Below are 25,314 nucleotides of genomic sequence, written 5' to 3'. Positions count from 1 at the left end.
CAGGTAAAGAAATCTGTTTTATTCATATTTTATTAATTATCAGGTCGCTTCAAAGAGGAGCTCCGCTGCATATGAGCTGCATCACCTGTTGGTTCACTCAGGTGTTTGAATGCACACGCCTCCATCCATCATGTTTTCATACCTGATCAGGTGAGACAGTCTGAACACACAGAGTGATATTATATTATATTATATATATATTTAAACTGATTTATTGAGATCGTCGTAAAAATGTGTAAAATAACTTTGAATATCAAAACCTTAAATAGTTTCTGTCACCTGTCTCATCTTTAATCATCAAACTTCTGGAGGAGTCAAGAGTGAAGTTCAGGTAACACAGGTGTGTCGGGGGGGGGGCTGATAAAACACGTCAATCATTTTATGTACAACACAGAGAGACTTTCCACGACAGGTTCAGATCCTGTACAGGTGAGTCTGACTGTCACCTGAGCAGGTAACATTCCCTCACTGAGCCGTCCTCTCCTGAAGGTGGGCGTGTCACAGTCTGCCTTCTGTTCCCATGACAACACTCTTGCCAAAAAGCCAACAAGGTCCCTCTTCTGTCACTCTGATTTATTTGAGTTGAAAATCTTGGCCAGCAGCGAGACATTCGATTGGCTCTTCTGCTGTATGAGGCGGGCCTTGTTCAGGTGCTTCTGGGTAACGGAGTTCTTCTTCTTCTTCTTCGACTGGATCTCGTCCTCCGTCTGCCTCTGCGTGAAGTCCCATGTCTTCTCGTCCACCTGACAACAACAAATAAAAGTGTTAACAGCTGACAACAGCTCTGTGACTCCACCAGAGGTCACAGGTAGATTCAGATGACTTTACCTGTTGTCCGTCTCTCTGCCTCTTCCTCCTCACGTTGTCCAGGTGAGCGCTCCGCTCCACGTTGTTCAGGTAGAAGTTTGTCTCCCGCTTCGCCTGAGACACTTCAGTCCTTAATCTCTGCTGCAACACCGTCTGCTCGTACGCCAAACGCTCGCTCAGGTGAGTCCACTGGAACCTGTGCAGGTACTACAGACAGGTGAGAGACGGACAGGTGAGAGACAGACAGGTGAGAGACGGACAGGTGAGAGACAGACAGGTGAGAAACGGACAGGTGCGAGACGGACAGGTGAGAGACGGACAGGTGAGAGACGGACAGGTGAGAGACGGATAGGTGAAAGACGGATAGGTGAGAGACGGACAGGTGCGAGACGGACAGGTGCGAGACGGACAGGTGAGAGACAGACAGGTGAGAAACGGACAGGTGCGAGACGGACAGGTGAGAGACGGACAGGTGAGAGACGGACAGGTGAGAGACGGATAGGTGAAAGACGGACAGGTGCGAGACGGACAGGTGCGAGACGGACAGGTGAGAGACAGACAGGTGAGAGACGGACAGGTGAGAGACAGACAGGTGAGAGACGGACAGGTGAGAGACAGATAGGTGAAAGACAGATAGGTGAGAGACGGACAGGTGCGAGACAGACAGGTGAGAAACGGACAGGTGAGAGACGGACAGAGACAGACAGGTGAGAGACGGACAGGTGCGAGACGGACAGGTGAGAGACAGACAGGTGAGAGACAGACAGGTGAGAGACGGACAGGTGAGAGACAGACAGATGAGAAACAGACAGGTGAGAGACAGACAGGTGAGAAACAGACATGTGAGAGACAGACAGGTGAGAAACGGACAGGTGCGAGACGGACAGGTGAAAGACAGACAGGTGAGAGACGGACAGGTGAGAAACAGACATGTGAGAGACAGACAGGTGAGAAACAGACATGTGAGAGACAGACAGGTGAAAAACGGACAGGTACGAGATGGACAGGTGAGAGACAGACAGGTGAGAGACGGACAGGTGAGAGACAGACAGGTGAGAGACAGACAGGTGAGAGACGGACAGGTGAGAGACAGACAGGTGAGAGACAGACAGGTGAGAGACAGACAGGTGCGAGACGGACAGGTGATAGACAGACAGGTGAGAAACAGACAGGTGAGAAACAGACAGGTGAGAGACGGACAGGTGAGAAACAGACAGGTGAGAGACGGACAGGTGAGAAACAGACAGGTGAGAGACAGACAGGTGAGAGACGGACAGGTGAGAAACGGACAGGTGAGAAACGGACAGGTGAGAGACGGACAGGTGAGAAACAGACAGGTGAGAAACGGACAGGTGAGAGACGGACAAGTGACAGACAGACAGGTGAGAAAAAGACAGGTGAGAGACGGACAGGTGAGAGACAGACAGGTGAGAAACAGACAGGTGAGAGACAGACAGGTGAGAGACGGACAGGTGAGAGACAGACAGGTGAGAGAATGACATGCTTTACAGTGATGTCAAAGGTTAGGCCGTGATGTCACTAGTTGCCGGGCGGACTTACCTTGATGGACCACAGGTCAGAGGAGAAGCGTTGGCGTTTCCTGGTGCCCATCGGCGTGTTGTGCAGAGACGCTGCGACTTTTTTGGCGACTCGTTTATCGGAAAACTCCACCCACCCTTCAGTGAAGTCACACCTCCTCAAGCCCGACTTCTTCTTCCTCTTCCTCACCTGACCATCTGAGGACAGAGGAGTCGAGAGGGTCAAAACAAGGACAGAGGAGACAAGCTGATGATGAGGCAAAGTAAGGAAAGAGGAGACAAGTGGACGAGAAGGCAAAGTAAGGACAGAGGATACAAGTGGACGAGGAGTCAAAACAAGGAAAGAGGAGACAAGCTGATGATGAGGCAAAGTAAGGACAGAGGAGGCAAGTGGACGAGGAGTCAAAACATGGACACAGGAGACAAGTGGATGAGGAGTCAAAACAAGGAAAGAGGAGACAAGTGGACGAGGACTCAAAACAAGGAAAGAGGAGACAAGTGGACGAGAAGGCAAAGTAAGGACAGAGGATACAAGTGGACGAGGAGTCAAAACAAGGAAAGAGGAGACAAGTGGATGAGGACTCAAAACAAGTAAAGAGGAGACAAGTGGACAAGGAGGGAAAGTAAGGACAGAGGATACAAGTGGACGAGGAATCAAACATGGACAGAGACAAGTGGAAGAGGAGTCAAAACAAGGACAGAGGAGACAAGTGGACGAGGAGTCAAACATGGACAGAGGAGACAAGTGGATGAGGAGTCAAAAGAAGGAAAGAGGAGACAAGTGGACGAGGAGTCAAACATGGACAGAGGAGACAAGTGGATGAGGAGTCAAAAGAAGGACAGAGGAGACAAGTGGATGAGGAGTCAAACATGGACAGAGGAGACAAGTGGATGAGGAGTCAAAACAAGGACAGAGGAGACAAGTGGACGAGGAGTCAAAACAAGGAAAGAGGAGACATTTAAATAAATGTAAATAAATACACGACGTACCTTCAGGTTGGAGGAAGATGCGTCCGATCTCTCCGTAAGCTGACAGCAGGTTCCTCAGGTGTTTGGGGCGGAGCCTCGGAGGAATGTGTCCCAGGTAGATGATACCTGGAACAGACTTCCTGCCTGAACAGGAAGTCCCTCCAGCACCTTTCTGCTTGGAATGTTTCTTAACCTTGATATCATCATCATCATCATCATCATCATCATCATCACCACCATCATCACTTCCTCTCTCTGCAGCAGCTCTTTCCTCCTCCTCTTCCTCCTCCTCTTCTTCTTCTTCTTCTACCTCCTCCTCCTCTTCCTCCTCCTCTTCTTCTTCTTCTACCTCCTCCTCCTCTTCTTCTTCTTCTACCTCCTTCTCCTCTTCCTCCTCCTCTTCTTCTTCTTCTACCTCCTCTCCTCTCTGAGCTGTATCCTCCTCCTTCTCCTCTCTCTCCTTCTCGTCCTCCTCTTCTTCCTCTCTCCTCTTCATCCTCTGCAGATCAAACAGAAATCAGAGTCATTAGATTAAAGTGTTGTTTGTATCCACATCTCTGAGTCTGGACCCGGTCCTGGTCCTGGTCCTGGTCCTGGTCCTGACTTCGTCCAGTCACATGTTGAATATGACATCAGGGGACTTCCTCTCTGAATCAGTAGTTTAGTGTCAGCATTAAATTGATTTGGCAAAAGAAGATAAACCAATACAAGAGAATAACAGATAAAGATCTAAAACTACAAACTGAGCTCAGATAAAGATCTAAAACTACAAACTGAGCTCAGATAAAGATCTAAAACTACAAACTGAGCTCAGATAAAGATCTAAAACTACAAACTGAGCTCAGATAAAGATCTAAAACTACAAACTGAGCTCAGATAAAGATCTAAAACTACAAACTGAGCTCCTCTGGATGTTATCAGGTTTCAAACTCACCTTTAGCTTGAGCTTCTTCTTTAAACTTCTTCTTTTTGGTTTATTGGCGGTTTGTCAACCAGCTGAGATTGATTTATCATCTATTCTCTCAGCTCTTTAATCAAACTACGCTGCAGATCAGCTCACGTGTGAAAACTCTGTCGCGTCTCGATGACGAAACGGAGCGTCAAGCTAACATCCTGGCTACTCCTTCAAAATAAGACTTAAGTCGGAAGAACGCGTCATTACAAAATGAAAGGTTTTGATTAAAAGGCGGCAGGAGGGGATTTATTTGTGTGAAAGTAAGTTATATTTTAGTGTTTGACGTGTACTGGACCATTCTAGCATTTAAATGTATTTTAAAGTGTTTGATTTGATCATTAAAAATCAACTTTGAAAAGTCAAACCGGATCTGTATTTGTTTTGTTTTGTGTGTTCGAGTCTAGAAAGCTGTCATGGCGGGATGTTTCGAAGTGATGCTAACTTGAACATAAAGCAGTGAAGATGCAGAGACCGGTGTCCAGTCTGTCTCTGAACTCCAGTGTGAAGGTCAAACTGGTCAGTGCTGGTTTCCAGTTCACTGCAGACCTGCTGCACGTTACAGCGACACAGCTGAGCTCAGGTAACACTAACCCACCAAACCCTGATGAATACGTTTTTAAAGGTCCAATCAGTGAGCTGTGTAGAGAGTGAGATGATAAAGGTATCTTACTCTCTGATCATTAAGGAAACATGTTGAAGTGCTGGCTTCTCTAACAACAATGCAGCAGCCAGTATGTCCTCCTTCTAACTTTAGATTCTGCTCCTGAATGCTCTGGATTTGTTTGGACCAGAGAAGGTAGGCGATTTTAAGACACACCCCCACACGGCCGTTTTGGACGCCCCTCGGTTTGTCAGATATGAGAGCAGTTATCAGGTCAACAGGTGTTGCAGTGATGGAAGCGGTCAAGAGAAGTGGTTCAGATAGAAGTGATTGTACCCGACCTAAAAAGCCTCTGCATGTTTCTAATAAGCTCCACGAGCAGAAACGTGCTCAAACTAGGATCAATATTGGAGATGCTTTTGAAAAATGGAGAGAGGTTAGAACACAGAAAGGTTTACAGACCCATGCAGAGCTGGATAAACACTGAAGCTTCAGAGTCCACCACATGGGGACCTGTGTGAGCTTCAACTCTAGAGGGGGCAGCACTCTATGATGTTTAGAATTTAGACTGCAGTACCCATTTTAAACACTAGGGGTCAGAGTTACATTCTGCTGTGTGTGTGTGTGTGTGTGTGTGTGTTGCAGAGGCGTGTGTGTCCCAGCAGGAGGCGCTGGAGGTGCTGCAGGCGGTGAGCAGAGATGGAGGAGGTGAAGCGTCTGTCAGCGCTCTGGAGCTTTTGCAAAAGGAGGAGGACGAGCAGAGGAGCATCATCACCTTCTCCTCGCAGCTCGACACGGCGCTCCGAGGAGGACTTCCTGTCGGGAAAACCACGGAAATCTGTGGAGCGCCCGGAACCGGAAAAACACAACTGTGGTGAGACACACACACACACACACACACACTGAGACACACACACACACACACACTGAGACACACACACACACACTGAGACACACACACACACACACACTGAGACACACACACACACACTGAGACACACACACACACTGAGACTGAGAGACACACACACACACACACTGAGACTGAGAGACACACACACACACTGAGACACACACACACACTGAGACTGAGAGACACACACACACACACACTGAGACACACACACACACTGAGACACACACACACTGAGACACACACACACACTGAGACACACACACACACACACACACTGAGACACACACTGAGACACACACTGAGACACACACACAGAGACACACACACACACTGAGACCCACACACACACACACACACACACACTGAGACACACACTGAGACACACACACAGAGACACACACACACACTGAGACCCACACACACACACACACACACACACTGAGACACACACACACACACACACACACACACACACACACACACACACACACACACACACACACACACTGAGACACACACACACACACACTGAGACACACACTGAGACACACACTGAGACACACAGAGACACACACACACACACACACACACACACTGAGACACACACACACACACTGAGACACACACTGAGACACACACTGAGACACACACACACACACAGAGACACACACACACACACACTGAGACACACACTGAGACACACACACACACACACACACACACACACACTGAGACACACACACACACACACACACACACTGAGACACACACACACACACTGAGACACACACACACTGAGAGACACACACACACACACACACACACTGAGACACACACACACACACTGAGACACACACACACACACACACACACACTGAGACACACACACACACACTGAGACACACACACACACACACACAGAGACACACACACACACACTGAGACACACACTGAGACACACACACACACACACACACACACACACACACACACTGAGACACACACACACACACACACTGAGACACACACACACACTGAGACACACACGCACACACACACACTGAGACACACACACACACACACACACACACACACTGAGACACACACACACACTGAGACACACACACACACACTGAGACACACACACACTGAGACACACACACACACACACACACACACACACTGAGACACACACATACACACTGAGACACACACTGAGACACACACACACACATACTAAGACACACACTGAGACACACACTGAGACACACACACACACACACACACACACTGAGACACACACGCACACACACACACACTGAGACACACACACACACACACACACACACACACACACACACACTGAGACACACAGACACACACACACACACTGAGACACACAGACACACACACACACACTGAGACACACAGACACACACACACACACTGAGACACACAGACACACACACACACACTGAGACACACACTGAGACACACACACACACTGAGACACACACACACACACACACACACACACACACACACACACACACAGTCAGACATCAGTGACCACATATCACAGGCACCGCCTCTGCTCTGTAACCATGGTAACCCAGACAACAGGAGGCTGTGAGCTTGAATTTGTCTGCTGTGTCTGTATCAATAAAGTTGTTGATGACATCATCACTCAGCCTGCAGCTGGCCGTGGACGTTCAGGTGCCGCCATGTTTCGGGGGCGTCGGAGGTCAGGCGGTTTTCATCGACACTGCGGGAAGCTTCCTGCTGCAGAGAGTCGTCGACATCGCCGCCGCTGCCGTCCAACACTGCTCCCTATTGGTCGAAGATGACGAACAACGAGTAGCCATGACAACCTTCAGTGTAGAAAACATCCTGTCCAACATTTTTCTGGTAATCGAAGAAATTACAAATCAGTAAAAAAATAACATTTTGATGATGACAGAGTAGCTGATGTTTTAACAGATCGTCATGGTGACAGCTGTTCCTGTGATGTCATGCTTTCGTATAGAATGATTCTGATTGGCTGTCTCACAGGTGCGTTGCCATGACTACGTGGAGCTGCTGGCAGAGGTCCAGCTGCTGCCTGACTTCCTGGCTGAGCACCCCAGGGTCCGCCTCCTGGTGATTGACAGCGTGGCGTTTCCTTTCCGGCAGCACTTTGGCGAGCTGTGGCAGAAGACACGCCTCCTCAATGGCCTCGCCCAGAATCTCATCGCAATGGCAACCAGCCACAGCTTGGCCGTGGTGTTGACCAATCAGATGACCACACGCCTGCAAGGCAGCAGATCACAGCTGGTCCCCGCCCTTGGGGAGAACTGGGGCCACGGCCCTAACATCAGGATCCTCTTTCACTGGGCGGGGACAAGACGGTTGGCGGCCATCTTTAAATCTTCTGGTCACATGGACTGTGCCGTCCAATACCAAATCACCTCAGAGGGATTCAGGGACGCCGACCAATCAGAACTGCCTCAGAGCAAACGGCCACGAACACACAGCCCCCAATCGGCTGGCAGCAAGACAGAAACCAGCTCCTGATTGGTTAGAGACTGTCAGCCAATCAGAATCCAAGATGACTTGTTTGAAATTAAAAATGTAAATATTTCTAAAAAATAAAACATTTAGACAGTTAATGTCGAATTATTAATTTAATATGATGTTTCGACCGAGCAGCAACCTTCAGGTGTTGAAAAATTAAGTCAATGCTGAAAAATCCTGCAGTTCCTGGAGTGTCCACTAGAGGCTGGCTGCAGAAGCACAGGAAGTCACATACACACCCATTCTAAAAAAAAGCCTGTTTTTACAGCAGAAATTAACATGTTTACAGCCTGGTTCAAAAAAATATATATGTTTGATTAGTTGTTGTCCTCATAGCTACACTGTACGGGGGGGGGGGGGGGGGGGGGTCCTGAATGTGTCCCTTGAATGAAATTGTCAAAAAGTCTATGTTAGATTAAGTTTCATTTCTTTGTTCTGTCACATGTTTCGTACCGTCTGAAGGTACAAACGACACAATCTTTCACTGAATAAATCTGATTTGTTAAAAAAAAAATTGTGATTTCTGACTGTGACCAACAGAGGGTGCTCTGTGTCAAGCTGATGATCAGAGATGTTCTCTGATACAGATGATCCACTCTGAGTAAAATCACAGAGCTGACGTGTGATTTTCACTCACGTAACACCTGGCCCCACACACACACACACACACACACACACACACACGTTCATGTTCATGTTTTAATTAGAGAGAGAGAGAGAGAGAGAGGTCTTTGGTCCTCGCTGATTGGAGCAGCAGGACGTGAACCGGAGTTTCAGATCTGACGGACTCGTCGGAGTCAGTCAACAGTTTGAAGGATCAGAACCGGGATCAGAGGGTATCAGGACCAGGAGCAGTGTGATCAGGACCAGGAACAGTGTGATCAGGACCAGGAACAGTGTGATCAGTACCGGGATTCGGCTCCGGTGAGTTGGACTGGAGTGATCAGTGTTGAATAAAGCAGCGACCTTAGATGAATGTGTCGAGAAAAGATACTGGGGGAGTTTTTATGTAGCCTAATGTTTCTTCAAACATGATACAAGAACAACATCAATGGTTTAAATATTTTTCATATCTTGACGCGTTTTATGACTTATTTGCAGATTGGTAAATTATAAAGTTGATCCATACCTAAATTTATGATGATTAAAATCATCTTTTTGACTTTAAGCTACTTCAAAAAAACATTTTTAGATTTTCTATTGATTGATGTACTGAAAATGATCTGCTGATGACACATCTGTGCTGAAATTTTTCAAATAATAGAAACATTTTGATATCACCACAAATAGAATAGAATATAACAGAATAGACTTTATTGTCTGTCCCAACAGAGACAGACATTATCCTGACGAGGCTCGAACAATAAACACAACTTACATAAAAACAGAAAGTGCAGTACATTAAAAGATTTAAGATTAAGATTAAGATTAAGATTTACTTTTATTGATCCCCGCCCCAAAAAGAGGACTTAAAAACAACACTTTCTAAAGTCATCACTCATGCCATCTGCGCTACAAAGCTATTGTTGTGACCCTAACCCTAACCCGTCCATTTAAACCATTTTAAGATTCAACCAACACAGCAACCACAATCTACGCATCTGTCAGACCAAGGACAAAAAAACAAGTCTTTCTGATTTATTGTTCTGACGGTGTGAAGGCCGACTGATCTCTTCAGGTCATGATATTCCAACAAAAACTGTCCCAAGAGTCCCCACGACTCATCCATCCATTATCTATACCGCTATACCGCCAGGGGGGGCTGGAGCCGATTCCAGCCGTCCTTGGACAAGGAGCGCGGTTACACACTGGACTGGTCGCCGGTCAATCACAGGGCTGAGACTGAAAAGCAGGAAGAAACCAAACAATTTGGTTGACTGACTGATTGATTGATTTTTCTCTCCTCAGGTTTCCACAGCAGGATGAAAACTCTTCCTTAAACACTACGTCAGTATGACATCATCAGGGCCCGCCCCCCCCTCCCTCCCAGTGCACCGTCTTCAGCCTGTCTTATTCAGGATCGGACAGAGCTCCGGTCAGTCTTCACTCTGGCTCCACCACTTCCTGTCTTTCTGGATGTGGATTAGCTTACAGATGGTTCAGGTGAGCGCATCCCACCAGCACTTCCACCCACACTCCATCAAGATACCTGGTGACATCACTCTGGGGGGGCTGTTCCCTATACATGCCCGTGGCCCCCACGGTCTACCGTGTGGTGAGCTGAAGAAGGAGAAGGGGATCCACCGTATGGAGGCCATGTTGTACGCTTTGGACCAGGTCAACAGCGACCCGATGCTGCTGCCCAACATTACGCTGGGGGCCCGCATCCTGGACACCTGCTCCAGAGACACCTACGCCCTGGAGCAGTCGCTCACCTTCGTCCAGGCGCTGATCCAGAAAGACACATCCGACATACGCTGCTCCAATGGAGAACCGCCCCTCATCCGCAAACCAGAAAGGGTGGTGGGTGTGATTGGGGCGTCGGCCAGCTCTGTGTCCATCATGGTGGCCAACATCCTGAGACTGTTTGAGGTGAGAAACACTCAGGTAACATACAGGAAACAAAACTAACACACAGGTTATACAGGTGAGATATAGGTGATGTGCAGGTAACTTAAAGGCTACAGACAGGTGATAAATCTGCTTTGTGTTTCCGGTTGTTTTTCTGGTTGGTTACAGGGTGTTCCTGTTTTTCTTTTCAGGTTGGTTTCTTGGTGTTGCTGATTAGTTACTGGTTGGTTGTTCAATTTTGCTGGTTGGACCCTGGTTAGTTGCTGGTTAGTTACTGGTGTTTGCTGGTTGGTTACTGGTTGGATGCTGGGAGTTGCTTGTTGGTTTCTGGTTAGTTGCTGTTTGGATGGTGGATGGTTGGTTGCTGGGTGTTGCTGGTTGGACCCTAATTATTTGCTGATTAGTCACTGGTTGGTTGCTGGGAGTTGCTTGTTGGTTTCTGGTTTGTCGTTGGTTGGTTTCTTGGTGTTGCCGGTTAGTCACTGGTTGATTGCTGTGAATTGCTTGTTGGTTTCTGGTTAGTTGCTGGTTGGATGGTGGATGATTGGTTACTGGGTGTTGCTGGTTGGACCCCAATTATTTGCTGGTTGGTTACTGGTTGATTGCTGGGAGTTGCTTGTTGGTTTTAGGATTGGTTACAGGGTGTTCCTGGTTTTCTTTTCAGGTTGGTTTCTTGGTGTTGCTGATTAGTCACTGGTTGGCTGTTGCGAGTTGCTTGTTGGTTTCTGGTTAGTTGCTTATTGGTTTCTGGTTAGTTGCTGGTTGGATGGTGGATGGTTGATTGTTGGTTGTTGCTGGGAGTTGCTTGTTGGGCCCTAGTTATTTGCTGGTTGGTTTATGGTCTGTTGCTGGATGGTTGCTGGTTGATTGCTGGGTGTTAGTGGTTACTTGCAGGTTGTTTGTTGCTGGTAGTTCCTGGTTGGTTTCTCTTTAACTGCTGGGTTTTGAAGAAGGTGATGTTATTGTAAACCTAATAAATACAGCTTATAGGAATGATCTGATTTCAATGTATTATTTGTAAGTATAAGTAACAAGGTTCATAAACAACATAATTAATTTGTGTAGATTTTGGCCCCCACCTACGTCCTCATCTCCAGCTGGCCAATCACAGCGTGAGACGGGTGCTATGTCATGGTTCTTCTGACTGTCGGACCTCTAAGAACACAGACAGTTCTGTTCGCTCCACTGAAGCATGAAGATGATGATGATGATGATGATGGAGGCCTGCTTTAGCTTTTTAATGTGGAGTCCTTCATTAATCTGCACACACACACACACTATTTGGTGTTAATGTGATTGTTATTGAAGCTCTGACACACATTTAGCTTTGGCAGTAATCCCGTGTGTGTGTGTGTGTGTGTGTGTGTGTGTGTGTGTGTGTGTGTGTGTGTGTGTGTGTGTGTGTGTGTGTGTGTGTGTGTGTGTGTGTGTGTGTGTGTGTGTGTGTGTGTGTGTGTGTGTGTGTGTGTGTGTGTGTGTGTGTGTGTGTTTCCAGTGTTACCAGTAAGTGCATGTATTTAATTTGACCCTGAGCCCTGACTGAAGGACAGGTATTCTGTGGAACGTCTGATCACTGATCAATAACTCTTGATTGATTATTCTTCATTGATTTTTAATTGGTTTCAGATCCCTCAGGTGAGCTACGCCTCCACGGCTCCGGAGCTCAGTGATAACAATCGGTACGACTTCTTCTCGCGCGTGGTTCCTCCGGACTCATACCAGGCTCAGACCATGCTGGACATCGTGAAGGCGCTGGGATGGAACTACGTGTCCACGCTGGCGTCTGAAGGAAGCTACGGAGAGAGCGGAGTCGAAGCCTTCATGCAGATCTCCAGAGAGGCCGGTACGTTTTCAATGTAGCGCCAAATGTTTTGTTCTGTTATTTACAGAGACCCGACATTATCCAATATGAGGCAGAACAACGTCTTTTACAGGCAGAAACCTGAAACAGAACCAGACTCATAGGCAGACAGGCAGAAACCCTGAACAGAACCAGACTCACCGTAGAACAGGCAGAATCCTCGAACAGAACCAGACTCACCACAGAACAGGCAGAAACCTCGAACAGAACCAGACTCACAGGAGAACAGGCAGAAACCTGGAACAGAACCAGACTCACTGGAGAAAAGGAAGAAACCTGGAACAGAACCAGACTCACCGGAGAACAGGCAGAAACCTCGAACAGAACCAGACTCACCGGAGAACAGGCAGAAATCTCGAACAGAACCAGAGTCGCCGGAGAACAGGCAGAAACCTCGAACAGAACCAGACTCACCGGAGAACAGGCAGAAATCTCGAACAGAACCAGAGTCGCTGGAGAACAGGTAGAAACCTCGAACAGAACCAGAGTCGCCGGAGAACAGGTAGAAACCTCGAACAGAACCAGACTCACCGGAGAACAGGCAGAAATCTTGAACAGAACCAGACTCACCAGAGAACAGGCTGAAATCTCGAACAGAACCAGTCAATCTCTGACCTCTGTCCTTGTCTGTCTTTCACCTGTCTGTCTCTCAGGGGGCGTGTGTATCGCTCAGTCGGTGAAGATTCCTCGCGAGCCGACGGCCGGTGAGTTTGATAAAATCGTGAATCGTCTGATGGAGACGAGTAACGCCCGAGGAGTGATCATCTTCGCCAACGAGGACGACATCAAGTAAGAACAAACTGATCTTGCCCACACCGTGACATCATCACAATTCAGTCCACTTCAGGGTATTCCCCTCTCCTCCTGGTAGGCGTGTCCTCGAGGCAGCGAGACGTGCTAACCTGACGGGTCACTTCCTGTTTGTGGGATCAGACAGCTGGGGGGCGAAGAGTTCACCAATCGCAGAGCTTGAAGACGTTGCCGAGGGCGCTGTAACCATCCTGCCAAAACGAGCGTCGATAGACGGTAAGCCGGTACACAAACACACGCACACACACATTGTGTCTATGTGTGTGTTTACATGTTTGTGTGTGTGTGTGTCCAGGCTTTGATGAGTACTTCCTGTCTCGCTCTCTGGAGAACAATCGGAGGAACATTTGGTTTAACGAGTTCTGGGAGGATGACTTCAGGTGCAAACTGACCCGCCCTGGGATCAAACTGGACCCTGACAAGAAGAAATGTACAGGTAAGCTTGCAACCCGCAAACCATCTCCTGTGACCCGGTGTGTCATGTGACCTGGCGTGTCTTTGAAGGTCAGGAGAAGATCGGTCGGGACTCGGCGTACGAGCAGGAGGGGAAGGTTCAGTTTGTGATCGACGCCGTGTACGCGGTGGCGAACGCTCTGCACAACATGAAGCAGGATCTGTGTCCCGGCAGCTCCGGAGTCTGTGACAACATGGACCCCGTGGAGGGACGGCTGCTGCTCGAATACATCCGAGCGGTCAACTTCAACGGTGAGAAACTAACTGAGAAGTCATCTGAGGTCACAGCAGGTGTAGAGTTCACAGTTTGATCTATTCTCCAAACATTATGAAACACTTCTTCAACCAGCAAAAACTGTGAACAGAACCAGTAGGAGTCCAGTCATCAAATTTCCGTCACATAAGACCTTGTCCTACTTCACAGTCAGCAAAATCTTACATGCACGCAATGGTGTTTTCTCGCATAACATATTGTTTTACAAGGTAGTGACGCACACCAGCGAGCACATTACAACCCATCAAGTCGCTCTTTGAAAAGGCAGTCCACATTGACCAGTTACCAAACTTTCATGGATGTTTTTAAAGTTTAAAAGGACCAAGACTGACAGCCAACCGCAGTGGCGGTTCTAGACCACTTTTATTGAGGGGGCCAAACTGGGGCCAGTTGTTTTGTCAGAGGGAAACATTAAACCCTGGTGAACAATAGACAAAGATGATCGCTTTAAAAAATATATATATATTATGCCAAATAACACCATTTTTTGATCCAGCAGATGTCGCCCTTGAGCACCAGCATGAAACCAAAATAACTTGCGCTGCATTGTTGTGTTAGCATGCTAATGCTAGCGATCTTTATTATGCTGGTATCTTCACACTGCATGTAAATTTACCTGAAATGAGCGTGATCTAGAAACACAGTTAAGCAGTGAGTACAGTATGTTATTCTTCTTTTCTCTAGTCCCTCAATTAAACAACTTTTATACGTGAGGGGAGGAGTCAGCCGGCCGTCCTGGCGATGTAAACAAAGTGAAGATAGGACTCTGAAAACATCACAGACAGTGGGACTCGGGTGTTACACCCATTGTAGACAGTCATGACTCACAGAGTTATTTTCAGAGGATAGACTTGATTTCTATTATATTTAAGTGTGAAACATCACATGATTTATATTTGTTTCAGTAACAGTATTTAATACTAAATAGTGGGTCCGGTTATTGAGTCAAATACTGTGTATGTGTTATTAGGGGGGGGCTCTTTCTTTTGGAGGGGTGGCCACAGGGGGGACCAAACTCAGTGTTACAGGGGCACTGGCCCCTGTTGGCCCCTGCCTAGAACCGCAAACTGAAATCTTCTCCTTCTGCTCTATCGGAGCATGATCCAGCACATAATGCTGTACAGTTCCACCTGCTTCTTCAACATGTTATCTGTTAAAAAAGAGGGCCAAACTCTTATGCATCACATCCACAGCTGCCACAATCATTGGTCTCCCCCCAAACAGAACCCAACAGAACCCAACAACATGGCAATTACACACATTGTAACCTCAATGGAACAGGACATCACACATCCACTGAACATCTACCTCACAGCACGTCCCTCAGGACGGAGGTACAGGGGCACTGAGGTGCAGAAGAGCTCGCCTTGGGAAAAGCCTGATCCCTGCTGTCACAGCTGCCCTGTACAAAAGGCCTCAGACTTTGTTTGATTTCTGCTGTGTGCTTTGTGTACTATCTGTTCTGTGTTGGGACATGGGGACAAAGTCTGCAATCTAAAGCCAGATAGTAACACAGACTGCCCAGTGTCCATTAAACATTAGAGAATATATCAACAGCAGAGAGAATAAGTAAATGTTTACAGCCTACCTTTATTTGATGTTCAGCTCAAGCTGTTCAGTTTACATAGATCCTGTCCCATCCTGTCTGCGTGTCTGCAGATCTTAATCATTAATGAGGAGATGCTTTTGTAACTCATGAGGAGATGGTTATCACGCTGCTCTCTTAATTAAAAAATGCCCCGATTGTTTCTCATGTTGTAGAAAGGATTCAGTGTATAACTTTGAAGAGCCCATATTCTGCCCTTTTTGGGGTTCATATATTTAATCTATGTACCTACTAAAGTATGTTCACAATAACTAAAGTTATTAAAAAGTGTCTGTTTTCATGTCCTGCCGCTCCATGCACCGGCTCTCTTCTGACTCTCTCTCTAAGGCTCTGAAGTGCCCACATTCAGAGGCCCCACGTGTGCCAAGTCTGATCTGATTGGTCGGCCTGTCGGCTCTGCCGTAATTGGTCAGTCGCGCAGCACGGTTCTCGGAAATGTCCCACCCCTTTTACCATATTAGGAAATTGCAGCCACTCTTGCTCTGAGGGCCAGGGAGTAAAAACATTAGCACGTTAGCACTACTGTGCTACCGCAGGCTACGACATATCGTGGGCGTGCTACAGAAGTTAATGGGCGTGCAACATGAGCTGCTGGGCCACAACGAGCCAATGGGCTTAGATCAGTGATATCACTGATCAAATTTTTTGCTCATCAGCAAATTTTTTCGAGGGGGGCTAGATCCGAGAACAACATTCCCCCTACAGTCTGCTGGGTGGCGAGCTGAAGAAGGAGAAGGAGAAGGGGATCCTTTGCATGGAGTCCATGTTGTACACTTTGGACCAGATCAAGAGCGCCACAGAGCTGCTGCCAAACATCACGCTAGGTGCCCACATCCTGGTCACCTGCTCCAGGTGTCTCTGGAGCAGGTGACCAGGATCCCTCTCAAAGGGAACGAGATCTTTCAGTCTGATTGGTTTTATTCATGTTCGACTAAAACTCATCTTTTTCTGTAATTAAGGGACTCAATCCAGCTTGTTTGCACCCTGCACCTCGCTTATCGCCCAGATGGTGCACAGTTTAAATACCAATATGTAGTTGGACGCGCCCAAAATCACTTTTTAGATTAAGCGCTTCACGCCTTAAAAATGGAGGGCCCTGATGTTGGTTTCAGAATCTGTTTAGAGTCTTCAAAGAGACTTTCAGAGCAGCTAAACAGCCGCTTCTTCTCTTCCTGTTAACTCACATTTATATTTAATAAAGATAAGAAGCTGCCGCTGGAAGAGAGAGAGAATTTAAAATCACATTTAAACAGCTCTGTACACCGACAATCCTGTCTGTCTGACAGCCTGTCTGTCTGACAGCCTGTGTTTGTAGTTCTGGTTCTGGTGTTTGTAGTTCTAACTCTGGTCTGAGCAGTTTTTTCTGTATTCAGACATGCAGAAAGTCAGTTAAAACACTTTACATGTTTCTGTGTGTGTGTGTGTGTGTGTGTGTGTGTGTGTGTGTGTGTGTGTGTGTGTTTTAATTATTGAAGCAGCAGCTGGGGATGGGGAAGATCTGCAGGATGAAGAAGAAAACGTGATCTTAGATTTTGTGCAGAACAAAAACTCTCTTCAAGTGTATAACCTGTCTGTCTCTTTGTATATTACCTGACTGTCTCTTTGTATATTACCTGTCTGTCTCTCTGTATATTACCTGTCTGTCTCTGTATATTACCTGTCTGTCTCTCTGTATATTACCTGTCTCTCTGTATATTACCTGTCTATCTCTTTGTTTATAACCTGTCTGTCTCTGTGTGTACCATGTCTGTCTCTTTTTACAGGAAGTGCGGGTACGACAGTTCTGTTTAATGAGAACGGAGACGCTCCGGGTCGTTACGACATCTTTCAGTACCAGCTGACCAATCACAGTCATCCTGGATACCATGTGATCGGCCAATGGACCAATAACCTGAGACTCAACGTAAGAGGGGGAGACTGGTTTTTTACCATTCTGTGTTTCTGTCTCTCTCTCTCTAGTCTGTCTAAACTGTCTCACTGACAGGTATTTCTCTCTGACCTGTCTGTCTGTGTCTCTCTGACCTGTCTGTCTCTCTGACCTGTCTGTCTGTCTGTCTCTCTGACCTGTCTGTGTCTCTCTGACCTGTTTGTCCCCCTGACCTACCTGTCTGTCTCACTGACCTGTCTGTCTCTCTGACCTGTCTGTCAGCTGGAGGAGATGCAGTGGTCTGGAGGAGATAAATCTGTTCCAGGGTCAGTTTGCAGTTTTCCATGTAATCCAGGAGAGAGGAAGAAGATGGTGAAGGGGGTCCCCTGCTGCTGGCACTGTGAGGTGAGACCATCACCATCATCACCATCATCATCACCATCATCACCATCATCAACATGATCTTCATCACCATCATCACCATCATCATCCTCACCATCATCATCATCTTCATCACCATCATCACCATCATCACCATCACCATGATCACCATCATCACCATCATCAACATGATCTTCATCACCATCATCACCATCATCATCCTCACCATCATCATCATCTTCATCACCATCACCATGATCACCATCACCATGATCACCATCATCATCATCATCACCATCATCACCATGATCACCATCACCATCATCACCATCATCATCATCATCATCACCATCATCATCATCATCAACATGATCTTCATCACCATCATCACCATCATCATCCTCACCATCATCACCATCATCACCTTCATCATCATCATCCTCATCACCATCACCATGATCACCATCACCATGATCACCATCATCATCATCATCACCATCACTACCATCATCATCACCATCACCACCACCACCATCACCATGATCACCATCATCATCATCATCACCATCATCATCATCATCATCATCACCATCATCACCACCACCACCACCATCATCATCACCATCACCATCATCATCACCATCATCACCATCACTACCATCATCATCACCATCACCACCACCACCATCATCATCACCATCACTACCATCATCATCACCATCACCACCACCACCATCACCATGATCACCATCATCATCATCATCACCATCATCATCATCATCATCATCACCATCATCACCACCACCACCACCATCATCATCACCATCACCATCATCATCACCATCACCATCACCATCATCATCACCATCACCATCACCATCACCATCACCATCACCATCATCATCATGCTCACCATCATCAACACCATCATCACCATCATCATCATCACCATCATCACCATCACCATGATCTTCATCACTATGATCTTCATCACCACCATCATCATCAACATGATCATCACCATCACCATGATCTTCATCACCATCACCACCATCATCATCACCATCACCACCATCTTCATCACCACCACCATCATCACCACCATCACCTTCATCATCATCACCGTCATCATCACCATGATCATCATCATCATCACCATCACCACCATCATCATCACCATCACCACCATCTTCATCACCACCACCATCATCACCACCATCACCTTCATCATCATCATCATCACCATCACCATCATCATCATCATCATCACCATCACCACCACCATCTTCATCACCACCACCATCATCACCATCACCATCACAGTAAGGGTTCATATACTGGCAGGTCAGCACATTACATTTATGCCTCTCTCTCTCACTCTCTCTTTCTCTGACCTGTCTCTCTCTCTGGCCTGTCTGTCTGCAGCTCTGTGATGGGTACCAGTACCAGGTGGATGAGTTTAACTGTGAGACCTGTCCATCAGACATGCGCCCTGCCCCCAACAGGACTACCTGTCGACCGACTCCGATCATCAAATTGGAGTGGAACTCCCCCTGGGCCCTAGTGCCAGCCTCTCTTGCCATGCTTGGTATCCTAGCAACCAGTGCAGTGGTGATCACCTTCATCCGCTTCCATGACACGCCCATCGTCAGGGCGTCAGGGAGGGAGCTCAGTTACGTCCTTCTGACAGGTGGGTACTAATACTGACAGGTACTGACAGGTGAGATATGTCAGCTCAGAGCATGTCAGGTTTGACTTTTATTTTTAACTGTTTCCTGTTTCTTCACGTCCTCTTGGAGTTTTATTTTGAAATTCATATTTTATTGTTCCTTCCTAATGATGGTAGTGATGTCATCAGAAGCCAGAAGTCATACCTGTCTCTCTGTCTTTAGGTATCTTCCTGATCTACTTGATCACCTTCCTGATGATCGCTGAACCAGGTGTGTTTGCCTGTGCGTTCCGGCGCCTCCTGCTGGGCCTCGGTATGGCGATCACGTACTCTGCCATGTTGACCAAAACCAACCGGATCTACCGGATCTTCGAACAGGGCAAGAGGTCTGTGACTCCCCCCAAATTCATTAGCCCCACCTCCCAGCTCATCATCACCTTCATCCTCAGCTCCGTCCAGGTAAGAATTCAGAGGTCACACCACTTCCTGGTTCTGCATCCTGTCACATGATTCAGGTTGTACTTCCTGTTTCAGGTCCTTGGCGTCTTCGTATGGTTTGCTGTTGTCCCTCCACACACCATCATCGACTATGAGGAGCTCCGCCCCCCGAACCCTGACCTGGCCCGAGGCATCCTGAAGTGTGACATGTCAGACCTGTCAATCATCTGCTGCCTCACATACAGCATCGTGCTCATGGTGACTCATGGATAGATTATTGAGGCCTGATTGATCTGTTGTTGATCAGCTGAGCAGTTATCATGTTTCTGATTGGCTATACCCTCTGATGTCACATTGATCTTTAAAAGGTGTTAAAAGCTGTAGTAGGCTCGACTGTCCTGGTTGCTAGGTAACACTCATTCTTCCTGTTGCTAGGTAACGTGTACTGTGTATGCAGTGAAGAGTCGCGGTGTTCCAGAAACGTTCAACGAAGCCAAACCGATCGGTTTCACAATGTACACCACCTGCATCATCTGGCTCGCCTTTGTACCCATCTTCTTTGGCACTGCCCAGTCTACAGAGAAGGTAAGAACCCAACCAGGGTCAACCCAAACACAATCAATCCAACCACAATCAACCCTACAATGGTCAATCCAACTGAGATCAATCAAACCAACATTATCCCAACCAGGGTAAACCTAACCAAGAAATACCCAAACCAGGGTCAACCAGAACATGATATACTGATCAACAGTCAACTTAGCCAGGGTCAACCCCAACCATGATCAACCCAACCACGATCAACCAAAACAATTTTAAGGCGACCAAGATCAACCCAACAATGGTCAATCCAACTGAGCTCAACCAAACCAACATCAACCCAACCAGGGTAAACCTAACCAAGAAATACCCAACCAGGGTCAACCAGAACATGATATACTGATCCACAGTCAACTTAGCCATGGTCAACCCCAACCACGATCAACCCAACCAGGGTCAATCCAAACTAGTTTAATGCAACCAAGATCTACTCAACAATGGTCAATCCAACTGAGATCAACCCAACATGGGTCAACCCAACCAAGACCAACTCAAACTGGTTTAAGGCGACCAAGATTAAGCCTACAATGGTCAGGCCAACTAAGATAAACCAAACCAACCAGGGTCAACCAGAACATGATAAACTGATCCACAGTCAACTTAGCCATGGTCAACCCCAACCACGATCAACCTAACCAGAGCTAAACTAATCAAGATACACAAAACCAGGTCAACCCAACCAGGGTCTACCCCAACCAGGGTAAACCCAACCAGGGTCAACCCAAACCAGGGTAAACCCAACCACGATCAACCCAACCAGGGTCAACCTAACCACAATAAACCAATCCACAGTCAACTTGACCAGGGTCAACTCAACCACGATCAATCAATCCATAATCAACCAAACCATGATAGGCCATTTAAATTCTGGTGTCCTGAGTTTTATATGTGTTGACCCTAACATCCAGACCTTGACTCCAGATATCTGAATAAGTTAACTGCAACAGAAACCAGAACTCAGATCTGACTGCTGATAAAACAGTATAGGTAAGACTAGAAAATCGAACAGGCAGACCGGAAAGAAGCCTGTCAGGTGAATAGGCTATTTACCCTCCTCATCAGAACCCAAAGTGTGTTTGTGGTTCAGACTGAGTGCAGGGAGGGGCAGGGGGATAAATCTGAGCAGAATTAATCCCAAACTGGAACAGATGGATTTTACAGATTACAGACAAACACAGGATGTCATTATACAACTTAACTTTGTCCAAAAAAGCCCAACAAAAAGATAAGAGACAACAAAAAAGAGCTTAACAAACAGATGGTGGAGGTTATCTTGGACCTGTGAGCATTTGATTCTCTCTGATGATTTGGTTGGTTCTTGTGATCTATGGGGAAGTTCTGCAGGCTCTTGGTGGTCTGGATCTCTGTGGTTTTAAGGGAAGCAGGTGTTTCTTGAATAGACCTGGTAGTCCTGTGGTTTAGAGATCCTGTAGGGAGTACTTGTTGGCGCTTCAGAGTTTTAATGTTCTTGTAGGTGTTTCTCATTGTCTTTTGGAGGGTTTTGGTTGCCACTTTGGTTTTGTTTGGCCCCTTTATGGTTCTTACAGTCTTTGAGATGTTGTGGGTATACTGTATGGAGTCTGGCATCCCTTAAGAGGTTCACATGGTTATGAAGGAGGTGGTTCATAAGGTGGTTGAAGGGTCGTGTTGTTGCATCATTTGGGAGGGTGTTGTGGTAGAAGCTTCTAGGACCTGTAAGCTTCTACCAAAACACCCTCATTCCACTTCAAGGACCTAGAATCTGAGTTTTATATCTGTGTTGACCTTATTAACATCTAGACCTTGACTCCAGGTATCTGAATAAGTTAACTACAACAGAAACCAGAACTCAAATCTGACTACTGATAAAACAGTATGGGTAAGACCAGAAAGTCGAACATGCAGACCAGAAAGAAGACTGTCAGGTGAATAGGCTATTTACCCTCCTTATCAGAACCCAATGTGTGTTTGTGGTTCAGACTGAGTTCAGGGAGGGGCAGGGGGATAAATCTGAGCAGAATTAGGCCCAAAGTTGAACATATGGGTTATACAGATTACAGACAAACACAGGATGTCATTATACAGTTTAACTTTGTCCAAAAAAGCCCTCTTGGATTGAGGCTTTAGCTGATTGCATTGTTCTTCAGTAAGCTCTGTCCAGCTCTGAAAAGATGCTAGACATCCTCAATCAGGATTTAATTGACCTTTGGGGAATTGTAGTAATCACTGAGGAGTTACAGTAGAAATGCAAGGATGTTCTGGAGGTCTGTAGGTCCTTCTTATTGTCCATGAGGAGGCGGTTGGAGACCTGTAGTTGGTTCTTATGGACTTTTAGGGGTTCTTGTTTTCCTTGAGAGGTTGCCCCAGGAGTCTGAAAGTTCCTTAGAGTGGTTAGTGGTACACTAAAGGGGTTAGATTAGAAAAATTCAAGGTTCTAGAAGTTCTTCTTTCTCTTTCATCACAGATGTTCATCCAGACGGCCACTTTGACCGTCTCCATGTCTCTCAGTGCCTTTGTGTCCCTCGGGATGCTCTACATGCCGAAGGTTTACGTCATCATCTTCCACCCAGAGCAGAACGTCCAGAAGAGGAAAAAAAGCTTCAAGGTATGTAGCCTAAAAGTTGCTGTGTTGTCTGGAAGTTGCTGTGTATGCTGACAGTTGCTGTGTTGCAGGCCGTTGTCCAGGCTGCCAAGATGAGCGGGAAACAGAATGGAGAGACAAAGATTGAACCGGACAGGTCGCAGTAAAAGCTCCAAGCATTCAGGTACTCAACCTATAAACTGTATTACAACAAGAACCTTTGTATTATTGTAATATTTGCAGTATTCAAAAAGTTTGTTGTATTTGTAATGTTTCTTCATCTTTAAGTTCACCAACATGTTGCTTCTGTGAATTTTTGATTAACATCTGTAGGATGGATCCTGATAAAATGTGACTCAATCATGTTTCTGACATCACAATCAAAACCCTCCAGATGATCAACAAGTCGCTGCACATGACCGACAGGTTGCTGCACAGGATCAACACATTGTTATAAATGATCAACATGTTTTAAAGATGCTCAACATCATCCCTGAGATGATCAACAAGATGCCCCAGATGATCAACATGGTCCCTCAGATGATCAACAAGATGCCCCAGATGATCAACATGGTCCCTCAGATGATCAACATGGTCCCTCAGATGATCAACAAGTTGCCCCAGATGATCAACATAGACAGATTAGCATATTTTGTCCTTTTCTTTGATACGATTCAGGAGTTTTCCTTAATTTCTGGATTTCTGTTGCAATTTGAATACAAATTGCAATAAATTTTTGTCCTCGTTGTCGACTTCAGTGATCCTCTGGTCGACTTGATGACCATTTCCCTTGCAGAACTGATGACATCACACTCTGTTTTCTGCTAATTAGCTGTTAGCATTGCAATGAGTATTTTATATTTATGTGTATTAAAGGTGCACTATGTAGTTTTGATAGAGAAATTTGAAAGTTAGAGAAGTGTACAGATTCTGTGGTATGTTCATACCTCTATACACAAACTGTCCTCAGAGGAAAATTTGGTTTCCTGTAACACTGTTTGAAGATAAAATATACGCGAGAAGTAATGGAGGTAATCCGTGAAAGCGTAACTCTTCTGGTAGCTGTTTTAGCTCCAAACAGTGTTCCAGGGACCCATTTTTTTCTTTAAGTAAAGTTTGTGTCTTCATTTAAAAATTATATCATAGAATTGCTTCACTTCTTCAACTTTCAAATGTCACTACCAAAAGTCCATAGTGCACCTTTAATGAAAAAATGTTTTCCATGTGATTAGTATTGAGACAGACACTGCAGCAGAAACTACAACTCCCAGCATGCTCTGGGGGCCACTAGTAAAAGAGCTAGAGGACACAACGAGATGTTGATTTATTTGACTTCAGTGTGAAGTCTGAAGCTGGAGTTATTATATGACTAATGGGCGTGGTTTAAGTCCTTATATGGTCAGTCATACTGTAGGTGGGCGGGGCTTACACGTGTATGAGGAAGACTGAGATGATGGTGAAGATATTTCAGGCTGAGCTGCTGAATGTTTCAGATGATGGTTAAACATTTATGTTCATGTGAGCGGCTCAGGAGCAAGGCAGCGACAAGCGGATGGTTCATATCCCCGAAGAGTCGAAGAAGTGGGTCATATTTCTTCTTCTACTGTTTTCTCTGCTGCACGAAAAATCCACTGCCCCCCCCCCCCCCCCCCCCCCCCCCCAGGAGGGAGTACAAGCACCCTCCCAGTACTACAGATCTATTTTTATTTAGAGAACATTGCACAAAAAGTTAAATGTTGTTATCACCAGTAAGAAAGACTGAAAGAGGTTAAAATGTATTTTGTTAATCAGTGACAGTTGTAAAGAATTAAAGATATTCCTGTTTGACTTTTATTCTGAATTTTTTGTTTCACTTCAACTTAAAATATTTAGCACAGGGTACACACACACGTAACCAGATGTGGGCACAGTTAATCAAAAATTTAACAAACATGTCAACTTCGAT

At 46.3% G+C, this 25,314-nt stretch overlaps 4 protein-coding genes across 5 annotated transcripts; 3 read left to right on the top strand and 1 right to left on the bottom strand.

Moving 5' to 3' along the window:
- Positions 1-12: 12 nt before the first annotated feature.
- On the bottom strand, positions 13-3,561 carry abt1 (activator of basal transcription 1; the record flags this gene model as incomplete). The annotated part of the gene is made up of 4 exons (XM_020626495.3): positions 13-743; positions 829-1,014; positions 2,368-2,543; positions 3,336-3,561. Coding segments are annotated over 4 exons (768 nt in total), but the record flags the coding sequence as incomplete, so codon positions are not given.
- LOC136181199 (sperm acrosomal protein FSA-ACR.1-like) lies at positions 1,605-2,354 on the top strand. The gene is made up of 3 exons (XM_065961815.1): positions 1,605-1,724; positions 1,826-1,919; positions 2,220-2,354. Exons 1-3 carry the CDS (start codon positions 1,605-1,607, stop codon positions 2,339-2,341), a joined length of 336 nt encoding a protein of 111 aa, XP_065817887.1. The 3' UTR covers positions 2,342-2,354.
- Positions 3,562-4,656: 1,095 nt separating the features above from the next.
- rad51c (RAD51 paralog C) lies at positions 4,657-8,434 on the top strand. The gene is made up of 4 exons (XM_020658158.3): positions 4,657-4,849; positions 5,516-5,744; positions 7,478-7,694; positions 7,839-8,434. The coding sequence occupies exons 1-4, from the start codon at positions 4,732-4,734 to the stop codon at positions 8,337-8,339; spliced, it is 1,065 nt and encodes a 354-aa protein (XP_020513814.1). The 5' UTR covers positions 4,657-4,731; the 3' UTR covers positions 8,340-8,434.
- A 623-nt stretch (positions 8,435-9,057) lies between these two features.
- Positions 9,058-25,202, top strand: grm6a (glutamate receptor, metabotropic 6a). 2 transcript variants are annotated; one of them, XM_020658153.3, is made up of 16 exons: positions 9,058-9,263; positions 10,248-10,871; positions 12,477-12,693; positions 13,365-13,500; positions 13,583-13,737; positions 13,817-13,957; positions 14,026-14,226; positions 17,618-17,757; positions 18,004-18,126; positions 19,528-19,792; positions 19,995-20,230; positions 20,306-20,467; positions 20,645-20,794; positions 23,253-23,393; positions 23,462-23,553; positions 23,703-25,202. In XM_020658153.3, the coding sequence occupies exons 2-15, from the start codon at positions 10,293-10,295 to the stop codon at positions 23,534-23,536; spliced, it is 2,721 nt and encodes a 906-aa protein (XP_020513809.2). In that variant the 5' UTR covers positions 9,058-9,263; positions 10,248-10,292; the 3' UTR covers positions 23,537-23,553; positions 23,703-25,202. The 2 variants fall into 2 exon arrangements, with proteins under 2 accessions (XP_020513809.2, XP_065817429.1); XM_065961357.1 differs by lacking the exons at positions 9,058-9,263; positions 10,248-10,871; positions 12,477-12,693; ... (3 more) ...; positions 14,026-14,226; positions 17,618-17,757 and having other exon boundaries at positions 18,045-19,424.
- The last annotated feature ends 112 nt before the right edge of the window (positions 25,203-25,314 follow it).

This window comes from Labrus bergylta, chromosome 12, assembly GCF_963930695.1.
Source record: "Labrus bergylta chromosome 12, fLabBer1.1, whole genome shotgun sequence".
In the NCBI taxonomy this organism is placed as follows: domain Eukaryota; kingdom Metazoa; phylum Chordata; class Actinopteri; order Labriformes; family Labridae; genus Labrus; species Labrus bergylta.
Note: the sequence above shows the minus strand (reverse complement) of the source record. Positions and strands in the feature narration are given on the sequence as shown.

Coding starts and splice junctions, on each gene's coding strand:
- LOC136181199 (XM_065961815.1), top strand. CDS start 1,605: ATGAGAAACAGACAGGTGAGAGACAGACAGGTGAGAAACAGACATGTG. Junction 1,725..1,825: donor GACAGGTGAGAGACGGACAG/GTGAGAAACAGA, acceptor GGTGAGAGACAG/ACAGGTGAGAGACGGACAGG. Junction 1,920..2,219: donor GACAGGTGAGAGACAGACAG/GTGAGAGACAGA, acceptor AGAGACGGACAG/GTGAGAGACAGACAGGTGAG.
- grm6a (XM_020658153.3), top strand. CDS start 10,293: ATGACATCATCAGGGCCCGCCCCCCCCTCCCTCCCAGTGCACCGTCTT. Junction 13,501..13,582: donor GCCAACGAGGACGACATCAA/GTAAGAACAAAC, acceptor TCCTCCTGGTAG/GCGTGTCCTCGAGGCAGCGA. Junction 19,793..19,994: donor CAGTTACGTCCTTCTGACAG/GTGGGTACTAAT, acceptor CTCTGTCTTTAG/GTATCTTCCTGATCTACTTG.
- rad51c (XM_020658158.3), top strand. CDS start 4,732: ATGCAGAGACCGGTGTCCAGTCTGTCTCTGAACTCCAGTGTGAAGGTC. Junction 4,850..5,515: donor AGCGACACAGCTGAGCTCAG/GTAACACTAACC, acceptor TGTGTGTTGCAG/AGGCGTGTGTGTCCCAGCAG. Junction 7,695..7,838: donor TCCTGTCCAACATTTTTCTG/GTAATCGAAGAA, acceptor GCTGTCTCACAG/GTGCGTTGCCATGACTACGT.